Below are 26,931 nucleotides of genomic sequence, written 5' to 3'. Positions count from 1 at the left end.
ATAAAAGTAAGCATCTCATGTGACAAGGTAAAACATTAAAACGGGTGTATATTTGATTTATGAATTTCTAAAGGAGGGCAGTCATGGTGCAATGGTTATAGTAAAAACATTACCAAGAGTCTTTGCAGCTTCTAGAATTCTGTGTAGTAAAATATTTCAAAAGGGGAAGTTAAAGTAAAGAAATGAAATGAATAAGTATGTAATCAGTAAATTGAAGGACTCTTTAATAAAGTAATTGTGCAAAAAATAATCAGTAAATTGAATCAAATAATCAGTGAATCTGACTTATTTAATAAACTGCATTAAAATGAATTTGTGCACACTTTCCTTTTAAAAATACAACAAACCACCACTCCAAACAAAAACTACAGCAAAACCAAAGAAGAAACAAACCTAAATCAAGCCCAGCAATTTTGTCAAAAGGAAATGCCCAGAGTGGAGCAATAACTAGCTAAAAGAACAAAATCACCATTTTCTCTGCTAACAACATATTTGAGAACTATAGTAAATGCAAGAAATTTAAGTAAAATATAGTATGGACAAATAATCTTCTTGGAATAAAAAAAAGTTAATTCCTTTGCTAAAGGCCAGGATTGCAAGTTGAATATGTCTTCCTTGGTTAACCATTATTATCTTACCTTCCTCTCTCCTTGTCCCCTAATGATGGTGTGAACTGAGGCTGAACAGTCAGATTTAATATTGGCATTTTTTGGCAGCATATCTTTTATTTGCAACCTTGATGCACATTCATATTTTAGGTGCAAAATAAAAGACAAATTGTGTGATGTTATAAATAGGTAACTTTCCTGAATGGTCACTGGAGGAATCGCCACAAGGCTGTTGATGAAGTAGAGGTGAAGCCCTTCCTCACTAATTGTATTCAGCGTGTAATTTCTAAACTTCCCTCTGAATTTTGATTTTCAATTAACACTCCTCATTTGAAGATAATTTTCTATTTAATGTAATTGCAGGAAATAATTTATTGGCTGATTAAGACTGAGGGCCCAGCCTTCCTTAAGAAAACACTCTAACAAACCAGCCTTGAAACTCAACTCATGGCTTTGGACAGATTTAGTCTATTTTTACAGCTGCATGGTTGTGTTTAATTAGGATTGTGCACTATTGTTCATTGGTGCAGTTTTGCAGTTGAAATTATTCTTAAGAGACTTTTGTGTTCTGTGTCATGATTAATTTATACTAAAGCAACAATCACAGATAATGCTATTGGAAGCAGCCAAGTCACTTTATAATAAGAGGATGTTTTTTGGGAAGCTAAAGTCCCCTATGAGTTTTGGATTATGACTTTCAATTGTATTGAGCTGTTTTAAAAAGCAGCAGTAAATTCATTCTTTTGTTTTTAATGTGAATGATTACATTATTGGTACTGTCATTATCTGAACTATGAAAGCATTCTTGTTGTTTATGGCAGGCTCTTGATAAACTTGCAGGACAGTTATAATTTGCCTGGTTTTATGATAGTATTTATGAGGCCAATGAAGGAAGCTCAAGAGTGATTCATGTAGACTAAGAAACATCCTTTGGTATCATTTTTCCTAAGTGTGTATACATAAGTCCCTTTGTTAGTATTTTTAGAAATTGGTCAAGAATATACTTATCTGATACTTTGATATAGTGCTCTTTATAGCATTTTATTCTTCTCAAAGAAAATATAGACATTCTTCTGTACTTCCTTTCACCATTGTGTTTTCTAGTATAAAGTCTAATAGATGAAATTTTTATATTTGTAGAATGGTTATTATAAGTAGGTATCAGCATTTTAATATGTTTCAAAGCACTTCAAAAGCCTATAATACTTTTATTTAGAACCCTGCATAATTAGATTAGCTAATCTTATCTTAATTTTTTCACTGTAGGATACTAAATATGAGCCCCCTCATTAATTGTGAGAAATTTAGCATTAGCTGTTAAATCCTATGTGAAACATGGGCTGCTACATAAAAACTACTGTTTAAATTGGAATTAACTTAATTATTTTTCTTTGCACTTGATATTTCCTTCACTGCAATATTCATGAAAGCATGTGACAGATTTGTAAATTTAACTGTTAATCTCAGATTTCTGGACCCTTTAATCAGTATTTATTTGTCTAGAAACAGTACTAGCAAGTTAATGATTTGCTAATTTGAAAAATGCTCATGTGGTTTCCTATGTTAACTGATTTGTGCATTTTAAAAAAATGGTATGAAATCAATTAATGTTAAAAAGCAATTAAGGTAGAGATTTTATTCCTTTCGTTACACAGCAATTTTAGAACTAATTATGCTATAAACCAAAAATGACATAAAGTTTTAGAAAAGATGCCCAATTGCCTTTTATTTTATTTTAAAAACTTTTGGCAGTTTTATTTCTAAACATTTTGCTAAGAAAATCATCTTGATAAAGTGATATTATAAGAGTTTTGAATTCTGTTTAGTAATAATGATTTTCTCGCTGTATCCAAAAGCACAGAATGGAGACCTTGTGCTGAATATAGTTTACTTATAGGTACATAGATGAATATTCAGTAATAATTTGTGGAGTATTAAAATATTATGCATTGTAGGCGTTTTACTATTTTCATACTAAATGCTTTGAATCTGGTATATACTTTCTAATATAAAATAGTAGCATGGTTATTTCATAAGCTCAATTCAAATGTTATAAAACTGCCTTGAGACTAATCTAACAGTATCAGCCATTCAATCAATATGTCACTTAAAAGCTAAATTACAGCAGTTGACACAGCTTGAAGGTCTTTAGAAAAGGGTCCCATTGACACTAAACAGTGTTAGGCCTAGCACTCAATACAAGGTGTAAACTCATAAGTCAGGACCAAATTTGCCTAGACTTTCATCATAGATAACCTGCCTTCTTGGTTTTATTTTCTTCTTTTGTTCCAATATAAAGCATAAGCAAAATTTGGATATATGTACTTTCAAATCATCTTCCAAACTGGCTCATTTGCCAGTTCATTCATTCTTTTTTTTTTTTTCCATTGCTAGGCAAATCAACAAAATTACTCTCAAGAAGCTTATAATCTAGTTGGGATAACGGGGGAATTTACACACATACATATACTACACATATTATGAAAACTTATTCCATAAACACTTTATTTATGGATTGGTAAGAGAGAAAATACACAGCAATCACCGGGAAGAGTTTTGTGAGTTAAAATCAAAGAGGAGAAGTGGAACAGATAAGCTGAGAGTTCTTTTTTAGTGGTTTAGAGTAGATGGTAAACATCTCTGAAGTTAGAGAATTTTTCTTCTTTTTTTTGAATAGTCAAATGTAAGGGATATTTTTTTCATGGACAGTCCTTTTGAATTCATGCTGTTTCCTTCTTCTGCAGAAGAATGTCTTCCAAGCAAGCCACCTCTCCATTTGCCTGTTCAGCTGATGGAGAGGAAGCGATGACCCAAGATTTGACCTCAAGGGAAAAGGAAGAGGGCAGTGATCAACATGTGGCCTCCCATCTGCCTCTGCACCCTATAATGCACAACAAACCTCACTCTGAGGAGCTACCAACACTTGTCAATACCATTCAACAAGATGCTGACTGGGACAGCATTCTGTCGTCTCAGCAAAGAATGGTGAGCTTTTAAAACCTGGCCACTGTTGCTAAGTGTGTCCATTAGTATGGCCTCATTACAAACAGGTGTTTTAGAGAAAGCTCAAAATACATATCATTACAGTACATTGTGTTCAGATCATAAAACAACCACCATATATATTATTAATATTACTGTAACTGGGGAAAATTGGAAAATGGTTTTTGATTTAGTTTTTATCCATTATTAGGTCACCTTGCCAAAAAATATTTAATTTGGGGGAAGATTTGGTTGTCATATTCTCTGAACCTCTGATTTTAAGGTTGATAATACCACAAAATAGGTATGATCAAATGAAGTGTGGCTGTGCATTAATATTAAAAAATTATATTAAGCAAACATGTCTGGGAATGAGATCATATGGAAAACACATCTTCAGTGAGTAAGTGCAGGTATTTATCATTTTTACAGTAATTTTTGATTTATAATTTAAGATTTTTCTCACTTAAATGCCTATAGGATTAATTTCAAAAGGACATAGCTTCTCAGCATCATTCCATCAGACTGTAGAAGTTTTCTGTAAAGGTAGGAACAACAACATAAAATACATGTAGTGTGTTAGCCAGCTTTCTCATGTTAAATTCCATCATTAACCATCAAAACAGAGTCCATAGCAAGTGACATTCATTGTCTAATTTACAGCAAATACACTTATTTTTTTAAGCATCTAGAACTGACCAAAATCTTAACATATTTTATTTGATTATGAATTTTAAAATTTGTTTTATATATCTTAACTTTTGGTTAAGTTAATGAAAAGTATTTTAAGTGGGCAGTTAGGAAAAGTTTTATTCCTTAATTAAAAAATAAGATAAAATTTAAAAATGGCTTTACTACTAACAACATATATTTAAATTCTTGCCCTATGCTCAATGTCTCAGAACCAATTTAAAGATCTGATTTTATAATATGTGGATGCAGACACTTCTTTTTTAGATGATTTTGTAGACATAACTAGTGCTCTGGAGCAGTAGGTGAGATGTAGGGGACTGGAAGAAAAATAAGACTTTTCTAGACTAACTTTAGATAAGGGTATCATCATTTTATAATTAGATAGAATCACTGGAAGATTTATTTTCCTTGAATAGGGGGAACAGAAAAGGTATGATAAAGCAAGACTAAAAGTCCGTTTTTCTGCTTGAACTTGAGTGCTTCATTTCATACCTCCAAGATAGCATGGATGAAATAGATATCCAGTCACTGCCACTAGCTTTTTGGCAAGATATTAGGGGTATGTTTTATTTTTGTTTCAACAAATATTTATATAACACCTTCTCTGAGTGCAGCATTCTACTGGGTGCTGGTGAACAAAACATACATGAATATGCCTTCATGGAATTTATATCCAGGAGAGGGAACAAAAATCCTATCTAATAAAGAGGGAATATGCAAATTGACCATCACACCATCACAAAGATGGCGGCGCCCATAGCCACAAGATGGCGGTGCTCAGTCCCCTCAGCCCTGCTGGAGTCCCATAGTCCTTTCAGCTCTACCGGGGGGGGGGGGGGGCGGGGAGGGTGGCAGGTGCGCGGTGTGGCCAGACCCTCCCTCAGTCCCCCAACCACCTAGGGCCAGCCTGAGGCACAGGCAAGCCTCAGATGGCGGCTGCCCAGCTGATGCCTGAGGCACAGGCAAGCCCTGGATGACAGCTGCCCAGCCGCCCAGGGCTGCCCGAGGCTCAGGTAACCAGGGCTGGCCGAGGCTTGCACTGCCGGCAGTGGCAGCAGCAAAGGTGTGATGGGAGCATCGCCTTCCCCTGATTGCCGGGTCACCTCCTGTCCCTGAGGGCTCCCGGACTGTGAGAGGGGGCAGGCTGGGCTGAGGGACCTCCCCTCCAGTGCATGAATTTTCATGCACTGGGCCTCTAGTAAATATATAATTAAGATTGTGATATGTGTTATATGCACGTATGCATACCCCATGGACACAGACAATAGTGTGGGGAAAGCCTGGGGTGGCTCAGTGGTTGGGTGGAAGGGATAAATGTGAATAAAATGGAGGACATCTGTAATACTGTCAACAATAAATTAAAGTAATTGTGATATGTTTTAGGAAGGAAAATAACAGAATGCTAAGTTAGTGAAATAAACTTCATTTAGAATGGATAGATAGGAATCCTTGCTGACCTAAGGATAAGAGGAACTAGTCAGGCAAAGAATAGAAGAAAGAGTAAAAATAGCAGAGGGAATAACATGTATGAAATATTTGAGGTGAGAAAAATATAGCTGAGTTTCAGGAAATTCAAGATAGTCTTTGTGGCTGGAGTGTAATAAGGATGCAACGTGGCGTCAGATCTGGTTGGAGAGATCGGTAGGAGCTATATCGAACAAGACCTTGTAGATAACGTTGGAAGTGATATTTGATTCTAAGTGCAATGGAAAGGCATTGAAGGGTTAAAGTATATTTCAAGCAGATAATTCTAGCTGTAGTATGAATGGATGGGAGGGAGACCTGTTGGGAGGCTATTTAAGAAATCCAGGTAAGAGATGATAGTGGCTTGGATTAGGCCAGTGGGATAGAGATATATATTTTTGCTTTTATGCCAAATATAGCTATGGACAGATAAAGATAATTAAATTAGAATATGTAGGTTGAATCAGAAATAATACAGTTTTAAATTTACTTTTTCAGAGAACTCTTTGCTTTTTTTCCTCAGTTAAATTTTGTGTGTATCTTGGCAAGTGCCAAATTGCTTTAGCGAGTTATTCCCAAAGTTTTATGATCTAAAATTTTGTTAGAAAACAGATATTAATAATGTGCTTAGCAAATTATATGAAGTGGAATTTATGGTAGTATAAAATAAAGTTTAAATTTACAAAAATGTTGTATGTTAGTCTAAAAGAAATCATCCTTGTTTTCAAACTTTCACTCTCTTTTGATATCAGGCTTTGCTTTCCACTGAACCTTTTGTGTATTCTGAATTTCTGGAAGCCAAAATATTTTGTTTTAATTCCCACTCTATAGTATTTCCCAGCTGTGTACGTCTACGGTATAGTAAAAGGATTTAACAAATGGGAAATAGCAGCTGCATTTGGAAATCCCCTTTGTGCTCCCTTTTCATTCAATAGATTCAATACTGTGTACTGTGTAAGAACTGTAACATCAGACCTGTAATGACTTATATTGCAAGTATTATATCACCAAACAATTTTTTTTTTACAGGAAAGAAAAACAATAGAAGGATTTTAGGTTTCTGGGCAGTCCTGCAAACCTACATTGTGCGTGTGTGTGCGTGTGTGTGTGTGTGTGGGGGGGTGTTGGGGTGGAGGGACTGTGACAAAAGTAAAATTTAGTCAATATTTTTTACCACATTCTACTTTCAAGTAAATGTAAAGTCCAAAAGGATTGTTATGAAATTAAACGAAACTTGTAGTTCTCCTCAGTGGATCATATCTGTTACTGACTGTAATTGAACCCCATAAAATAGTTGTGGGGAAATAAAATTTAAAAGAAAGTCTAAAAATCAACAAAAATCCTATTAGCACCTATTCGGTTTCCATTGCTATTTAGTTTCTGTGACGGTCCTCACTCATGAACAGTTAGAAACAGGCACTAAAAAGTTTCTTATCTACTGGGTTCAGAAGGCATTTAAATTGAAATATCAAGACCACAGAGGAGCTTTTGTGTAGAGGAAAGACAAAGCAGAGAAGTTCTGCTAACCCTCACTTCCTGATCAGAAACAAAATCTTTAAATGTTAAAATTCTGATTATTTATTTTGAGGTGGAACTATAGTAAAATATGAGAGATCACACAGTTTTAAACAAAGAAAATTAATGGCATAAGTAAAGAAGGAAAATAGAAATTTTAGAGATCGGCATCCAAAGACCAATTTGAGATAAAAAAAGTTTTAGACTCCACTGTTAATTACATTTACTTATATTATGGATACAAAAATGTTTAATTTTAAATTTAGAGTTCTGTGTTAATTGGTATGATCCATTTGAAGGCTAAAAGGTTAGTGTAAATGAGGTTTTGCTGTCCTTGGTTGCTATGTACCATTGCTACTCTTTTCATTATGGTGTCAGTGTACTAGCACCTTTTCTTGTGGAGGAATATTGACTGTCCCCTAAAATATGTGTTTGTTTCCATTAGGACTGACTCGTTAGGCAGGAATAAATTCACATACTTTTTTATGAAAACATGTATAGCATATTACTCTTTTTAATGTTAACAAGCATGGAGGAACATTTTGTGGTAGTGTTTCGTGACTGGCATATGATATTGTGCTGTAATGATTATCTGCGAAAGATTACTTGAGAATATAGGACCCACTAAGTTCCAGGGACAGGGACTTTCTTGTGAATAATACAGATGAGTTCTCTACTATCATGGAAATTAGATTCTAGGAGTGGGACAGACAAAATTCCACAGAGTGAGACAATTTCAGACAATAGTAAGTACAACGAAGAAAATTAAATAAGAAAATGTGATCTAGATGACCACTTTTAACAGTCCAGGGAAGGTCTTTTTGAAGAGGTAACATGTGAGTTGAGATGGGAATACCAAGAAGGAACTAGCTATGCAAAAATTTGGAGTAAGTGCAAGAGCGGCTTGGTGGTGTGTTTGAGCAACAGAACATGACAGAGTAGCTGGAGTGGAATGGGTGAGGGAGAGAACAGTATGAGAGAAAATCAAGGAGGCAGGCAGGCAGATGGCAGATACTATGGGGTATCATATTCTGCAGTGAGGTGTTTGGACTTTACTTCAAGTGCAAGAGGAAGCCACTGGAAGATCTTAAGTGAGACTAACATGATTTGATTTATGTTTGTAAAATATCACATTGGCTGCTGTGTAGAGAATGGATTGTAGGAGGCAACACCAGAAACAAGGACACTTCTTAGGAAAACTATTGCAGTAGCGCAGGTGAGAGTCTGATGCTCAGTGGAAGAGTGAACAGTTCTTTGAGGAGGTCCCATAGATTCTGAAGAAGATTCAACAGAGGGCGAGGAGACTATTTTAAGTAATGTGCATGCGGGCAGAACTTTAGTCAATAGTGAACAGGACATGAAGTTGCTGAGACCAGGGAGAGGGGGGAGGGTAGGCTTGCTCCTGGACAGAGAATAGTCCCATGTGAGGACAGAAGTCTTTTGCCTAAGAGTGAACTGTTTGCAAGTGGCTTCTGGGGTAGGACTTGGGGATCTGGATAAGGCACCAACAGTATCTCTTTCAAGATTTAAAAAGTGACAAGATTATAAGTAGGGCATTCTCTATACATGTGTATTTGTGCACTTACATGCCTGCTTATATTGATATATATTTTTAGCCGAAATGGGATTATATGCATCTGGCTTTTAACTACTAGTCCAATTAAGTAGAAATAACCATGCTGGACTTTCAGCCCCAGATTATCAGAACTCATTATTTTGGAGACCAGTTAAATTTCCCCAAGTGAGTTTTATCTTTTAGAAAAGTTTTAAGAACACTTTTCTTCTATAAGTAAAAGATGCTAATAATATCCTTTGTTGTAATTGAAAGAAAACAATAATAGGCATGCTGAAACATTTAATAAATAACTGTTGGGAATAATACTTTCTTGCTTGCAAACAATTTATCCTTCTCTGTATTTCCTGCTTTCAGTCCAATGAAGTTGCTAATCAACTCTGGAGAGTTTTATGTAGTTCACTGAGTCATAAAAAGTCTGGTATGGACTTTGAACCATTTCTGGGAATGGAGCTGTTTTCATTACATGATAACATAGTCCAGGAATTTTAAGTGAAGATTCAATCTTTCTCAGCCATGTTTTATGTTGTGACAGACTTCTAGAAGATTTCTAATTTTTTTTTGCCTTTTAAAAGATTTAAAAAACTTGAATTGTTGCCAGTATTTGGTAAGATTTAGTCATTTAAGATATAAGGCAGCACCCAAATGAAATGTCTTTCCTCACTTTCATTGAGACTGTGCTTTAGAAGGTATAGTGAAATCAACTAGTTCACTCGGTCCTAAGTAGTTTATACTAAGTAGTTTATAGATTTAACACCTAAGACAAAGTTCATGTGCATCTTTTTGGTACCTGACTGGTCTCTGAAGCACTGGACAAAAATCCATAAACTATCAAGGTTTAGACTTTTTGAGAAATTGTTACTACTTCCTTTTAGGATTTTGGGAATTTATTCAAGTTAAGTAAAATTCAAACCTAAACTTTCGGTAACAAGTGGAAATGTCCATCCTTGACTCCTAGAGTCATGAAACAATATTCTCCAGGAAGCGATATGGGAAATTTCCATTTTCTATAAATTTGAAACCATATTAGCACACAGTACTGTCTCTTTTTAAACATATCTCAAAATTTAATGGCAAATTTATTTACAATTTGAACAAAAAAAATCAAACCATATTTTATTGCATGGTATGGGTTGTGAAATAGACAACTCATGTTTTCTAGTGTTAACACATTGATTACCTTTCTATTACCTTCCCCCTCCCACCCCCAGTTAGTGGCACTGTTTCATTTCTGCTATAAAAGAATACTTATTTTTAAAAAACGTTCCCAAATTAAACAAAATGAATACTCATATGCTACTTAAAAATCTCTCTATGTTTATGAAAACTCGAGTTATTTTATCATTCTTCGTAATGATATAATACATCTTTCTAAATACACTTTTTGAAAAAGTTTTCTTACTAAGCATATTATCAAAATTTTTGTTGAATGTAGAAACATTAACATGCTTTGGTATAGTTGGCTTCTTTTCCCCTTGGGCAAGAAGGAATCAGGTATGCATACTGATGAACACACTCCAGTCATTAGCATGTGATTATGTGGGCTGCATATTGAGCTCCTGCCAAAATATGAAAATCCAGTACTTTGCTATATCTGTGCAAAGACTTTTTGCATTTCTTTTGTATTTTGACAGTTCAAGGAAAATCAGACCCTAGTACTTTTCTTTTTTTAGTGTAATAAAATTGTGTACACAGAATGTTTTCAAGGAGATGGGATATGCCATGTTTATTTTTACTTAATTTTTTCAGTTGGCATAAGATCCAGTAACTGAAGTTTGCAGTGTACTGACTGTAACATGAATCTCTTAACAAACTTTATCACTGACATTCACTGACAATTTACAACATTCCTTCATGGTCATCAGGATTATCTTTTCTGGGATTCAGCCAATCCTCTAATTTACTTCATTTTTATATGATACCTTTATGCTTATAAATATTTTGTTTTCATTTCTTGCACCAATAAGCTGCTAAGTGTACATTATAGTGATGCTTCTGTGGTTTGACTGTTCCTATCTACTATCCATATGCAAATATTCCTTCATGTCCAAAGGATAGCTTGGGCTCTATAACATTTCCAGACTCTTAGGGAAAATCATTTTTGATAATTACTTAAAATAAGACTTGATTACTAATAGAAAATGTGGTAGGATCTAGTCTAATAGAACAATTTGATTGAGCAGGCCTATTCCACTCAGCTTTTATTGTCTTGATGAATTCAAATGGCATTTAAACATAGTAGAAGTATTGTTTCATTTTTTAAATAGGCTTCTTGTCATAATTGATCAGTGTTAATCAATGAAAGCTGATCTCAAGACACCGATAATTTTCTGATTAAAGCAGAACTCCACAAGCCCATTTTAGTATATAGGTGGTTCTGATTAATGTTCACTTTCTTGTGCAGAATTCCTTCTTGCCCAGTGACGATCTGGGTACATTACTATAATGAAATATGATACTGAAATAATGAAATATACACATTTCTGTAATTCTTCTAAGTAACTTTTTGTAGAAATTATAATGTATGTATTATATAGCATGCAGTAATTTACGTGACTAATTTGAACTTTTCATGATTAGAATGAAATAGGAACCTTAAGGTCCTTCTAGATTAGCATGAATAAGATGGTGATGCCTGGATAAGCAGCATATGTCTTTGGAAGGGGAAGCTGGGATTGTACTTAACTCCTCCAGATCTACCTTCTTCTTCTTCTTATTTTTTTTTTTATAAAGGCTGTGTTTATTAAAATACATTTCATTTTTAAAATTGAGCTATCAGTTGTTACAGTGTGTATACATTTTGGGGGCACAACCTGTATATAGGTCATATAATAGAGTTGGGTCTTTTAAAATTTTTTTTTATTGTCTAAAGTTTTACATATGTCTCCTTTTCCCCCAATTGACCCCCCCCCCCCCCCCCCCCGCCAAGCCATTCCCACCCCGGGCAAACCCCCACCGCCCCAGTGTCTGTGTCCATTGGTTTTGCTCTCTAACCGCCCCCCGCGCCCCCCCCCCCCCGCGCCGCTCCCCATCCCCCCGCATTTGTCTCTGGATCTATTCTTGTTCATCAAATTTTGTTGCTCACTATATCCCACATATGAGATCTTTCTCCGACTGGCTTATTTCGCTGATCTACCTTCTTACTTTAATTTGGAGAGGGTTGTTTTCCATAAAAGTAAGTTTAGCATAACAAACCCTGCTCCCATTGTTCAATCGGAGATGAGTTTGAAAGGGCTCTCTTTGATTATTGAGTCAAAACACCTGCATTAAGCAGGAAAGACCCTACTCTGTTCCTTCCTGAACACATCTAATCTTTCTTGAACACATCTAATGAATGTGCCTTAATTACCGTGATATGCAAATTATCCCACTGTTTGGTTATCCCTGTAATAAGTTTTCCTTATTAAAGAGGAACAAGAAAAATGTAACCTTTTTAAAGAGGAACAACTTCAAGCTATTATTCCTTTTGTTACTTAATCTTTTAATGTGATGACATATTTATTTTTTATACTATTAACCTCTTAAATATTATTTTGGTATTACTACATTCCCATGACCTCTAGGCATTATTTTTCTAAGTGATAAAAATTGAGTTCAATGATACATCTCTTTGTAAACTATATTCTGAAATCAAAAGTATAAATTACAAACCTTTACTAATAATATTTTACAATCAGGTAAAAATTAGAAATGAATATTTATACATTTCATTTATCTTCTTTATATTTCATTAACACTTTAGAAAATCGAAAGCATTATTTAATAAAATGATTGAAAGCTATTTGTAAACTCTTGTTTGTATTATAATTTAATTCTGATTTATTTTCACTGCCAGTGTACTGAGAGTACCTAGAATTCAATATTCTCAAGTTCATCAAACTTCTGGGAAGAAATTTCCCTCATTCAAGCATTGGTAGATTGTGTTGGTATAATAGGAGAGATTCGTTTGTCTAGAAACACAAAGAATTAGAACTTTTTTTTGGCATTTACTGTTATTTAGAAACTTTTTGGTTACTCTCAGTGGTAAGTTGGTAGCTTTTTAGATAGCATTAGGTTAGCTAGGATTAAGCTAATGTAATCCATGAAATTGAGAAAACTTTTACAGTTGAATTTAGAACATTTGCCCTTCAATTGTATTAACTTATTTGTACCTGCTATGCTTCTACTTTTTTCTCTTTTTTTTTTTTCCTCACACTGATATGGTTTGTATGTGAAGTTGATTATAGTTTACTTATTTTGCTTTGTGAAATTGACAATAAGGTTAGAGTTTAGCTCTCCTTTCGGCTACTTTTTTTGGATCTATGAAGAATAGTACAGTAGGGCCAGAAATCAATCTGAATATAAGTTTTGGGTATTTGAAAGTTAAGAGAGAAAAATAAAAACTAACACCTCCCACTCCTGCCAGAAAGAAGGCATGTGCTCTATGATTCTCACCGAACCATCAATCCAAGTTTGTGTATTGCCTCCAGGTAGAACAATGCACAGCTTCTATACATTAGGGGCACCTGATGACAAAATAATACTTCTACTTCCTGCTTTGTGGTAAATTGGTGACATTTTTGTGCCTAGTTTCCCCTTCCCTGGAAATGTAATTATAGATAGTTAGACAGATAGGTAGATAGATAGATAGCTGGATAGTTGTTTCACAAACAACATAGCCTTTGAAAAATCACTTTTACGTTCTTTGAACTTGTTCTATCTGTAAAAACTTAAATCAGAGAGCTAGAGATGTTATTTAGAAATTTCTGTATCACTAAGAGTTTCTGGGTAAGCCATTATATGTATTTGACATGTTAGAAGGAAATTTGAAGGCTTTATGGGTGAAATTCTAAAACTTGGGAACCTTACTGGGCAAGATCCCAGTGAAGATGGGAGATGGTTGAGATCACAGAGTGGCTGTGAGTGCTCATTGTGTATGACACACAGAGCAATCTGCTCGCTAGTCCCTCTTCCCTTGGAAAATTAGGCTATGAAAGGATTTCACTGTAATAGAGCAGAATCTCTATTAAGGGATAAATGGGTTTGACCAACCTTCATTGGGCTCTGGTACTTTTTAATGTTAAGATTTGTGAGGTATAAAGAGCATGAGCTGATCTATTTTTGTGACCCCAGCCTCATCATTTAAAAATAGATACCCTAAACATGGGTAAATTATCACGTCGATATTATTTCCGGGAGCCTAATTACTACCTCTTTTCCTCGTGGATCCTAGCTACCTTGCCTTTTTCCTAAGAGTTTTATATCTTATTTTCTATTTTTTCTGAAACTACTCTCATACCTTTGAAGTGACTGTAGGTCCCCTTCCCCCCACAATGGCCCTAGTTTTTATATTGAATTAAGAACAGATTTTTCTGGAAACTAAATTAAACAAATTTCAACGGATACTTGTGTCATACAACTAGTACATGCACTCCTCTCCCTGCCAACACCTGCATCATGCAATAGGTCTTTGGTACCTTGACTCTCTTATTTTCAAGGCTATTTCCCTGTTTTTGGAAGATGGTAGGGAGGTGTTTTTTGTTTGCTTGTTGTTGTTTTTTGTTGTTGTTTTTTTTTTGTGTGTGTGTGTTTTACTTTGCCTCCTTTGCTTTGGATTCTTTTTAAAAAATATATATATTTTTATTATTGATTTAAGAGAGGAAGGGAAAGGGAGAGAGAGATAGAAACATCAATGATGAGAGAGAATCATTGATGGGCTGCCTCCTGCACACCCCACATTGGGAGTGTGCCCGCAACTGAGGCATGTGCCCTGAGTGGGAATCAAACCATGACCTTCTGAGTCATAGGTCGACACTCAACCACTGAGCCACGCCAGGCGGGTGGCTTCAGATTCTTAATTATGATATCTGGGGTGGATAAACCCCAAAGTTCCTTTCATTATTTCTCATTTGGATGATGCAAAATAGGTTTGTGACAAACTAACTGACCGATATCTGGATTCTATGAATCATACTAGCTGCTTTGCTGATTATATGTAAAAAAATAGTTATTTTTTATAAGTGCACTCTGAAATGGGGAAGCAATGAAAACAACTGCAAAGGAGGAGAGCATGGAGATAATACAATAGACAGTTGAGAAAGTAGTCACCTCTTAGGGAAACCTCCATGGAATCATTTGAGATTCTCCATGCATAGAAGCTTGCTCTGGAAAACTTTTTAAATTATACTTCTCCAACATCTGCATAATCATACTACTTCTTCCCTAATGCCTTAAGTTGTCAACACATTCTCTCTTTCTCTCTCTCTCCCTTCTTCCCTCCCTTCCTCCCTCCCTCCCTCTCTCTCCTGAATCAGTAGAAATATTTTCCATGGGGTTATGTAGGAAAGGATAGGATGTTATCTCACTGTTATTTCACAGAAGGCCTGTGTTTAATCTCTGACACTAATTTGTTGTGTGACATTAGAGAAGTCACTTCCAATCTCCTGACTTCAGTTTCCTCATCTCAAACATGAAGATTTGAACTATTATCAAGTCCCTTGCTAATTCGAAATTTGTTGGTTTCAAGGTTAAAATTGTCTTAGCCAACTCAGCATAGCCTGATTGTGTTGTTCAGGTTGAAGATCATATGGTAGTTTAAACACTAATGAACTGCCAGGTGGAAGTAGCTGTCTGGTTTGGAAGGCACATGAATCAGCTAATAGCTGAACCTTGATAGAATGTTGCTCCATGTGTTGGAGAATTCACTATCACGTGGCCTCACCTTAAAGCTCTTCTTACTGTTCCATTTCCAAAAAGTTGTAAGTATTCTCATCTGTGAGGTTGCCTATCCATGACCTTTGTTATCCCTAAGTGATCATGTGCCTTAATTCTTTATTTACACAATATTGAACACATTCAATTCAGGGCACTCCTATTTAAGAGATCCAGAGAAACAAATGGGAACATACTCAGGGGAGAATGATCTGGATGGCTGAACCATGTCTTATGAGGAAGAAATGAAGAAAATGGGGATGTTTTGCCAGAAAAAGAAAAGATACAAGGGTACTATAATGCTGTGTGTATGTATTGAAAGTGCTGCTGTTGTAAATGTTTCTATGGAATGGAAATGTTTCCATGGTTTGAAGGCATAGGATTCACATTCTTATAAATAAGAATGTTTGACAACCCTCCAAAGATAAAATCAACTGCTTTGAGAAGTGCCAAATCTTCTAACAATGAAGATGTTTAAGGAGAGGCAATAAGTTGCTTGCCAGGGAAATTGTAATAGCCATCATCACTACTACTACCACCACCATCATTTAATGAGCAGTTACTATATAACAGGTGTTTTATTTTTATTAATTAATTTAATTTTCATATCAACACTATGAGGTAGGTTCTGTACTACTATTATCATCACTCCCATTTTATAGATGAGGGAATTAAGGCACAGAGAAATTATCTAACTTGTTTGGGGTTATATGGGAGGTAGATGGAAAAACGTATTTAACTAGAAAATCTGGCCCAAAGAGCTTTTACTTGTTAACTATTATACTACCTTTCTTGCATAGGAAATTCAAGTACTAGATGGTGTTGAACAATTGGATTTTTAAGGACCTTTGAATCTTGAGATTTGATTCTATATGTGAGGCTGGTGGTATATAGATGATGCAAGGCTTTTCGATGTGATTGTCTTGACAAGTTTGGAGATTTTAATATTTTTCTATATTTACTCTGTTCACTATATTTACTTCCATTTATTAAATATGGTGATGAGGCCATCTTAAAAAACTTTTGTCTTGTAATTTTTTTATTGGAATCAAAATAATATCTTTAAAATGGCTTTTCCTTCTTGGACTTTAGGAGTCATGACACTTTGGTAAATATTGGTAAAAAATATCTACATTCTGACACATTATAAATAAATTTATTGTTATTGAACAGTATAGTAATATAATAAAGTGACAGGATATTATTCCAATTTTGAGAATGTTATGTAAATTTAATATATTCTACCAGTATCATTTTTAATAAAAGAGAAAAAGAATATTCTTTATTTCACTATTAGAGCAAACGATACTTTTGTCAGGAATAAATTGTTGGTAATTGGAGCCAAATTCAGTATTTTCATTTATATAAGCTTTTTAAAACCAATGTTTTTCCTCAAAATATGTCACATTGGAGAAAAACATACTTTTTCCTCTGAGAAAGAACCTATAAATGTTAGCAATTTAGTTCTCAGCATATTAAAAAGGTTAGATTTCCTTTGTTAGCAAGAAGTTATTGGAACCTAGATTAGATAAAGCTTTTCTGTCAGTCACTCAATAACACCATAGTAGAATGTCTCTTATATAGCACAGTCTCAAAAAAAGTTTTTAAAAGCAGATAATCAGAAAATGTAGTACGTACTAGTATATACTATATATTATAACTTAATATATTAATCACTGACATGGTTAAGTTGCCAATACATGCAACTTTAGTTGGTTTTATTATTGTTTTTAATTTCTTTACAGACATTGCATTCCTTAATTCCCTTCAGCAAAAGATTACCAGGAACGTATCTATAGTTGAACAAATTGGGCTTCTTCATTGCAGTAAACAGAACACACCATAGAGAACCATGGAGTGTCTCAGTAAGAAAGTGTTGGAAAGAATCATTTTTAAGATTTAGACTTTGAATGATTTAGGGTAGGGTCTGAGAAAACAGAGGTTTGCTATAGATAGAGGGAATGTCAGAAATCATGGTATCTCAATAAAGCTCATCTTTTTTTAAAATATATTTTATTGATTTTTTACAGAGAGGAAGGGAGAGAGATAGAGAGTTAGAAACATCGATGAGAGAGAAACATCGATCAGCTGCCTCCTGCACACTCCCCACTGGGGATGTGCCCGCAACCAAGGTACATGCCCTTGACCAGAATCGAACCTGGGACCCTTGAGTCCACAGGCCGATGCTCTATCCACTGAGCCAAACCAGTTAGGGCAATAAAGCTTATCTTTAGGGAAGGCAGACTAGAGTGAGGTAAAGCTATAATTAGAGGCAGTATAACAAAATGAAAGAGCAAAACAAAAATGACAACATACAATGCAGTAAGACTGAACACATTTAAATCAGCCTTTCTAATGGGTGGAAGAAAGAGTAAGAGAGGGTAATAGTTTGTCCTATAATTAGATTGGGCAGCAGAAAGGGAAGTTGATTAATTCAGCTGCTTAGAGAGTCCATTTCCTAGTCGTTTCTCCTGACTTCAACGACGTCTGCCTGTATGTGGGTTTCCACTCCATTATGTAGGGCAAGGATTCCATTCCTGGTCAGAAATGGTCTCTGGCCCATGGTCTGTGACTTTCTCAAATCCTGACATCTTCTCTGACTTTTGCAACCTTAGCCCACTGCTCTCCTCTGTTCACCATGTGGCTGCCCATTCACATTCCTGGGCTAGGTGCAGTTGGCAACCCAGATGAATCAAAGCAGACACCTTCTCTAGCTGCTCCTGGCCAGAATGGAGTTAATCCATATGCTGTTAGATTGAATGGAAATTCATAGTATCCCCAGGAAAAGCTAATTACAAGTGGTAAGGTTACTGGAGCTTTGTGAGGGTCAGGTCTTGGTGGGATTAGTTTGGGATGACTTCATAAAGGAAGTGGTTTTTGAGCATATATTGATTATTCTACTTAGATGAGTGAGTATAAAGAAAAACCTAAAAATGGTGTCAGTGGTTATCATGACAGTATTTTCAGAACTGAAAATTGAAACAAAGGACAATTGGATAAAGGGCATTTGAATTTAATAATAAGAGTAGTTATCATTTATTGAGTCTTATGTGATAGGCACTGTACTCAATGCTTTATACATTATTCATTTCTCACAGCAGAGATTTGAGGATATAATTATAACTCCATCCTATAAAAATGCAGAGATTAAACTCCCATCCCCTTGACTATGGGCAAACCTTGGTACTCACTATTAAATTGAACACACTGACAGTTTACAGGGCATGCCTTCTCAGGCGAGGTTAGAAACAGTGATACAGATTTCATCGGGCTCTTTCTGGGGGCATGTACCTTTGGAAGCCTGAACTATCATGTTTGAAGCTAACATGATGGAGAGAAAACGTCATGTAGAGAGATCGCGCAGAGATAGAGGATGATGTCTAAGGAACCCCTTACTTCAGCCCTGAGCTTTTGAAGTGTTTACATTTGGGAGTAAAGAAGTCTTTGAGATGATTCAACCTTAGTCACTGACTTACTGGCAACCTCAAGAGAGACCTTGAGGCAGCACCAAACAGCCCAGATGCTCCTGAATTCCTGACCCACAGTTAGCATAAAAGATAATAAGTATTATTGTTTTAAGCACTGAATTTTAGGGTGATTTTTATACAAGAATCGATAACTAATTTTATTTATTTATTGTTATTGTGGAATGGAAAAAAAAACACATTGGATATGGTATCAGAAAACTACATTTAGATTTTAGCTCTGCCAGCTACACCTGTGTGAGATGGGGGAAGCCACATAATCTCTGAGTGTTACTTTTCTTCCTAGTGAAAATGAGGATGCAGAATTTCGTATTCAGTTATTGGCAACCCATTTTTAATACAGTATCTAGCAGGGGTCCTCAAACTTTTTAAACAGGGGCCAGTTCACTGTCCCTTAGACCGTTGGAGGGCCGGACTATAGTTAAAAAAAACAACTATGAACAAATTCCTATGCGCACTGCGGGCCCGGGACGAGTCGGCTGCTAAGCAGGACAGGCAGCGGCATCCGGTGTGCCGGATAAATGTCCTCAGCGGGCCGCATGAGGCCCGCGGGCCGTAGTTTGAGGACACCTGATCTAGAGACTGGAGTGCATCGAGGAGAAAGACAGGATCTGGAAATTACGTTAAATGAGAAATGGGTTGTAGAAACTGGAGGAATTTCACCTAGAAAAGGACTACTTAATGCTTCCCTTAAGATGCTTGAACAACTCTAATAGGGAAATGGGAGTAAACTGATTTTGTGAATCTTTTGAGGGCAAAAAGGAAATAATGGGTGATAATTGTAAGGATATAGATTTTAGCTAATATAAGGATGCCCTTTTAAATAAAGAGATTTATTAGAAAATGTTATTTGAGAACCCTCAACTACAGAAATATCTAGAAAGAAAGTTTTTTTTTTTTCTGGTTTTAGTACAGGGAAACTATAATGTACTAATCTTTAAGTACAAAACTATAATGTACTAATCTTTAAGTCCAAGCTGTGTTCTCTTAAATTTACTTTTATATTATTTTCCAAGCATCTCTTTATTATATAAACAATATTTCTGATGTCAGGTGGATGCTAGACTTGTCGAAGGGCATCACTTAGTAAGTTATATAATGACTAACCACTATGCTATATATCTGAAACTAATTAAAGCATTTATCTATTGCTATGCAATTAAGAAATATAATTTAAAAATTTAATTAAAAATACCAAAAACACACAAAACACAATACTTCACCAGTTACAAGTTAGAAAACACAAATAAGAAAAAAGAAAGAAATTTACCAATAATATCATCACCATGTAGAAATCACACCTGAAAAATTGAAGCAATAATATTTTAACATGCTTTTCCTGTTTTATTGAGATATAATTGATCAATAACATTATAATAGTTTAAGGTGTACAACATAGTGATTTGACATATGTGTGTATTGTAAAGTTATTGCCACAATAAGTTAACATCCATCACCTCACATGTTTTTTAATTGATGTATAATTGATATAAAATGTTATATTAGTTTCAGGTGTACAGCATAATAATTCATGTGAATAGCATAATGATTCAATATTTGTACATATTGTGAAGTGATCATCACAATAAGTCTAGTTAACATCTGTCACCATCCGTACATGTTTTGTTTTTAATATTTATGTTTTTATCCCTTCAGACACAAAAACATCTTACTAAAATATTCTTAATTTGTGAAAATTGCTTTCCTTTTCTGGAAATTCTGCCTAAAGACTTTTTTTTTCCTGGTCCTACTGGGTACTTTTTCACTCTTCTACATATAATTTTAGTACTGTGTTTAATTGATTTCCGGTGAAATCCTCTTTAGATCATTTGAATCAACAACATTACTTTATTCCTTGTGTTAGGACTGAGATTCGTTTGAATAATATTTTGAAACAATTTTTACTGTTAGGTTTGGTGAGGTCGCTGATGTTAAGGGTTGAAAGAAAACAAATTTATAGTAAATTTTCTTTGAATGAACTAATGCTTATACCATGCCCCATATACTCTGCTTTTCGTGATGTTCATGTCTTCAGTCATGTTATTCAGCGGTTGTTTTCACAAGAAAGGTCAAAAGAAGAGGGGTAATCTCCTTTATGTTATTTTTAAAAATTACAACTAACCAGGCTTCTTAAAATTATTCATAATTATATCTGCATTATAACATTAAGGCAAAGCACATTTATTTCATTTGCTTTAGGGATTGATGTTTCTTAAAATGAGGTACATCAGAATTAAAGTAAGTGTGATCAGAATCACTTGAGATGTTCCTCAAAATTTATATTCCCGAGTCCTACTCTTCAGGGTATGGGAGGAGATGAAGGAATCTGCATTTAACATACTTGCCAGGGGATTCTGTATCTTGAAGTTTGAGAATCACTGCTTTAGGGAAATATTGTCTCAGATCTCTCCACCGTTGTGCTGCAGTGACATGCATTAAGACTCAGATATTATCATTGGGAATCTTGCCTCAATTGATATTTCATAGAATTTGTTTTTAAAACTTACAGAGTAAGTTGAGCTTTTTTTCTTAAGAAAACTTATTTAAAAAGGATTTAGTCCTCTAGAAAAAAAGATTAGAGATTCTTTGTCAAGTCTGTTTTTAAAATTTGGCATAATTGCCTTTTATCAAACAGTAATTTCTTCATTGAAAGTATTTGGATTTGTGTTCCCCTTTACTCAGATAAATTGCCTAGAGGCCTCCACTAGTGAAAGGCCAATACTTCGTTAAGTTTTAGAAAGTTAAAAAGTGAGGGCCAGAAATATAAATATTGTCCCTTTCTACTGTTCCTAAGAATGTTATAAGATTACTTGTATGACTTAAGCCATTTATGATTTCATGCACTGCCTATCTTGGTGCCTTGGTGAAATCATGACCTTTCAGCTTCTTGTTCCCTGCTTCTTGGTGGTGTTGAGCCACTTTGCACACATTACAGGGCTGAGGACAGTGTGTGGGTAATCGGTGAGGGAACCCATGGTTACTGTCTGTGGTGCAGGATGGCAGTGACCACATTACCATGAGTAAAAAAAACCCACAAGAGATGTAGTTGATCTAACAAGTAAGTGACATGAGTAAGTAAGACTGAAGTTAGTCCTGAGAGAAAAAAGTGGTACTGTATGGAGCCCAAATGCTTTAAACACAACTTAAGGTTGTTACTCAGACTAGAGAGCCACTCCTACCATGTTTTGAGTGATGGAAAAATTTGCTTTATTATGGACAATGGTGAGTCATCTGTAGGTAACCACCTCCTCATGTTTTGGCTTGGTCTTGAATCCCTTAGATTGAATCAGAATTTGTTTTTTGACTTATAAGCTATAATATAAGACCAGTTTGCATTTGAAATGAAAGTGACTGAAGTGTGATTGATCAAATGGTAATTATCAATTCAAAAACACTTAGGTCAGATTTCTGATAGGGACAGTATTAAGAGGTCAACATGGCTTTCCAAAACATATCTCAGTTTTTGTTTGTCCAAAGTGAAGAATCAAGAGGCCATTCCAAAAAGCCATGTTTAAGGCCTAAATATGATTGGCATCTAGAGGGGTTCCTCTGCATCACTCCACAGAATTATCATAAACTTTAATGAAATATAACATCTCTCTTGGGGAAGGAAGAGATCTAGGACCATTAATTGTATCCTTTTTACTTTATTTTAGCAAAAATGTAATGAGCATTTGCTATGTGATAGTCATTGTGCCAACAATGGGAATGTGGAAAAGATTTAAGATTTGGCACACAGTAATTTTTTGCATGTGTCTGTCCAGTTTTCCCAACACCATTTGTTGAAGAGGCTGTCTTTTTAAAAAATATATGTATATTATTGATTTTTTACAGAGAGGAAAGGAGAGGGATAGAGAGTTAGAAACATCCATGAGCTGCCTCCTGCACACCCCCCACTGGAGATGTACCTGCAACCAAGGTACATGCACTTGACCGAAATCGAACTCGGGACCCTTCAGTCCGCAGGCTGACGCTCTATCCACTGAGCCAAACCAGTCAGGGCTGAAGAGGCTGTCTTTACTCCATTGTATGTTCTTGCCTCCTTTGTCAAATATTAATTGACCGTAATGGTGTGGGTCAATTTCTGGGGTTTCTCTTCTGATCCATTGGTCTATATGCCTATCCTTGTGCCAGTACCAGGCTGTTTTGGTTTATAATAGCTTTGTTGTATAGTTTGATATCAAGTATTGTGATCTCTCCAACTTCGTTCTTTTTTCTCAAGATTGCTGCAGCTATTTGGGGTCTTTATGATTCCATATAAACTTTTGGAGTATTTGTTCTAGTTCTGTGAAGTATGCTGTTGGTATTTTAGTAGGTATTGCATTGAATCTATAGAGTTTTAAAAATTGAATTTATTGGGGTGACATTTGGTTAGTAAAATTATACAGGTTTCAGGTATACAATTCTGCAACACATCATCTGTATAGTCAGTGTATTGTGTGTTTACCACCCCAAGTTGAATCTCCTTCCATCACCATTTATCCCCCCTTTACTTCTTCTACCTTCCCCCATCCCACCTTCCCTCTGGCATTCACTATCTGTTGTCTGTGTCCATGAGTCTTTCTTTTTATTTCTTTGCTTAATTCCTTGACTCACAATATTTTAATAGCTTTATTGAGATATAATACACATAACTATCCATTTGATGAATACAATTCAGTAGTTTTTAAAATATATTCACAGACTTCACAATATTCAATTTAATTCAAGAATTGTAACATTTTTTACTAAGAGAAGGGGAATAATTTTCCATGACTCCATTCCTAAGTCTGCTCCTTCCATCAGCATAATAGCACCTACCATTTATTAAACACCACTGCCTATGAGCTTAGCATTGCGTCTAATTACTTTATAACTGTTATCTCATTATATGCTCCCAATAACCCTGAAAATAAGTTTTATTCCTACCTTCTGTAAAAGACAATAATATATACATACATAACATTTATTGAGTGCAATTATTATTAAATATATGTGGAAACTTACTTCTCTAGATTTCTTTTCCTTCCACCCCTCCCCACTAATTATTAACTGTAACTTACCTCTTGCTTCTTCCTCTACATAGTTCTGGAAGCTTGCCAGGCTTCTTTGTGAAGATGGAGAGAAATATAGGAGCAGATAGGATTTTCAAGCTTCTGAGGAGAATCACAAAGGCTTTAGTTTGCAACATTTCTTTTTGGGAGAGAGACTACCCAAGCACAGATAGATAAGGCGGATGCAAGACTGCTGATGGGCAATGGCCAAAAAGTAGTTGCTTTCAACCCTCAGTTATGATTTAGAGAGATATGTAAATATTTTCTTTCTATAAACTTTTAGGTGTCTATTATTTTTATCTAAGATTTGTTTTTCCTCCTCACAGTTAGCCAATTTTCTCTGTACTGTGAAGTAATTCTTGTACAAATATTTCTGTAACAAACTTGTTCCTTTGTAAACAACAAACCATTTCTAAATGCTACATGAGAAATGTGTGTGACTATGGTAAAGGTAAGGAATAGAAAGAGGTTTCTGTAACTTTTGACAGATATACAGCTAGAAAAAAGTGACTCTCCCCAAACCCAACACACAAAAATATTCAGGTTAGTTATTTTTCTGGCAGTGACTTAGACATTTGTTTTCTATTTTCTGATGAACAACTAACAATCATTGAAGCTAAGTTCTCTACTGTTTCTAAGTTCAAGGATGATAATGTTTTTGTGATGTATATGTATTTTTAGGCTGTGCTAATTAAACTGCCAATTTAAAGAAAAACTTTGCTAATTCTAATAATTAATAATTGAATCTAAACTATTTTAAAAGAAGGGCACAAATGAAGAAGAAGTTGAGGTGTCCATTTTGAAATTGGTTTTGAACCACTTAGGCTGCTTTTAATAAAAAACAACAATGCACCAGTATGAATCTGCATTTTCATAATTACTTTAGTGTTTAGTATTTTTTTAAGTGGAGATAGTTATTATATTTTATTTGTCCATCTAAGCATCATATATTGTCATTCTGAGTTTGGGATTTTTTTTCCCAACGACATGCAAAGAAACAAGTATTCTAATGGTTTTATTTTATCCTGTTTTTCTAGGAGTCAGAGAATAATAAGTTATGTTCATATTCCTTCCGAAATACCTCTACCTCACCACATAAGCCTGACGAAGGGAGTCGGGACCGCGAGATAATGACCAGTGTTACTTTTGGAACCCCAGAACGCCGCAAAGGGAGCCTTGCCGATGTGGTGGACACACTGAAACAGAAGAAGCTTGAGGAAATGACTCGGACTGAACAAGAGGGTATGTGTGGACTTAACTGTTGGGCTTTATTCTTTTAAAAATTCCAGGCCTTAAAAAAAAAAGAGTGGGATTTCAAGGGCCAGAGAAGTGCATAATTGGCACTAGCCTGGAAAAAGTTATTCAGAGGTTACCATGGTGATGGCAGATTGTGATCCATTAGGAGTGTTAAGCAGATAGCTCCATTTATGTAAAATTTTTGTGCATTTTTTTCAGTTCTCATGATAACAAATCAAGGTTTTAAACTGACTATAAGCCTTGCCTTGGTAAAAGGTAGTATAGGAATTTTTTTCAGCTGCAACTTTACTTTTAATTTTCTCTCTCCTACTTCCTTTTGCTGGATAGTGTTTGATTATGAAAAATCAATTGCTTCAAAAGCAAAAAGAAAACCCAAAGCAATTTATTTCTCCTCATTTTTAGAAATATTATCAATATGATTATTTTACCTCCAAATGTTGTAGCATTGAGCATTTCTAATATTGTTAAAGCTAAATGTTCAAGGGGGAAGTGCTTTGACATAGGACATTTTTGACATAGGACTCTAATATCCCACATCCACCTTCTCTCCCCACAAGATCCACCTAGGTTCAAGTATCTCTAGGTGAAAGACTCTTTAATAATACTTTGTAAAAAATTTATCTTTATTATCGAAAGTATTACAGATGTCTCTCTTCCCCCCCACCCCCCGCCATTAATCTCCTCTATCCTGCAACTGCCACCCTCCACCCCCCAGGCCTTCACAACACTATTGCCAGTGTCCATGGGTTATGCATATACTAGTATGCATACAAGTTCTTTGGTTAATCTCTCCCCTGCCACCTCCATCCCACCTTACCTCTGAAGCTTCTATGTTTTCAGTTAAATAAATCAAATCTAAGTGATTGCTATAATGTGCATGTTCTTTTATTTTTTTATGTACAGATTTTAGACTTTAAAATGTAGGATAATTAATGGTTCTGGATTTACTACTAACATTCTAACTTTAAATCTCTGTGGCATATAGGGAAATGGGGATTTGATATAAGGGAATTTTTCATGTTACTTAATTTTATTCCTTCAAGGGCTCAAAAGTTTAAAAACTTTCCAATTAAATTTTGTGGAAGTTTCAAATTAATTTTTGTGGATGTGTTTAGCACATCAGCAATTTTTGTGGAAATTTCTAGAATGTATTACATGCTTTTCTGTCTTACTAACCACGTTAGATAGCATAAAAGTAAATATTATTTGATGATTTGAAGTCATGATGCAGTAGCCTATGAACGTCAATACCTATCTAACAATTAACATGACCCTGGGTAAGTTCTACAGATATCCCTGAGCCACAAAATTTAAAATTTGATATGATACCTATACCTGACTTGGTAACTCAAACATTTTGAGAATTAACTATAATAATGAATATAAAAGTCTCATATGAACTGCATAAATTTGAGGTATCACAATGATTATAATACTATAAATGTCAGTTATTTTACCATGCTATAATGTAATGATGCCCCCAGAGATCATTGGGATAATTAAGACTGTTGGGCTTTATGGTTATTTCCTTGCAGTTCTGAAACTTTGGAGTTCTTGTGTTTGTTTGATATAGATATAATTTTCAGAGTGTGTGTGTGTATGTGTTGGTTTCTCCTCTTTAGATTGTAGGC

The 26,931-nt window shown here is 35.1% G+C and overlaps 1 protein-coding gene across 1 annotated transcript in view; it reads left to right on the top strand.

The window, feature by feature from the left end:
* SOX6 (SRY-box transcription factor 6) overlaps positions 1-26,931 on the top strand; it is a 386,487-nt gene that overhangs the window by 54,638 nt on the left and 304,918 nt on the right. Inside the window, exons 2-3 of the mRNA XM_080642731.1 lie at positions 3,353-3,593; positions 25,081-25,285. Of these exons, the coding sequence (XP_080498857.1) occupies positions 3,357-3,593; positions 25,081-25,285 (442 nt within the window). The 5' untranslated portion in view covers positions 3,353-3,356. The remainder of the gene's footprint in view (positions 1-3,352; positions 3,594-25,080; positions 25,286-26,931) is intronic.

Source organism: Plecotus auritus (assembly GCF_963455305.1).
Source record: "Plecotus auritus genome assembly, chromosome: 9".
NCBI lineage: Eukaryota > Metazoa > Chordata > Mammalia > Chiroptera > Vespertilionidae > Plecotus > Plecotus auritus.
This window is presented reverse-complemented; position numbering and strand designations above follow the sequence as displayed.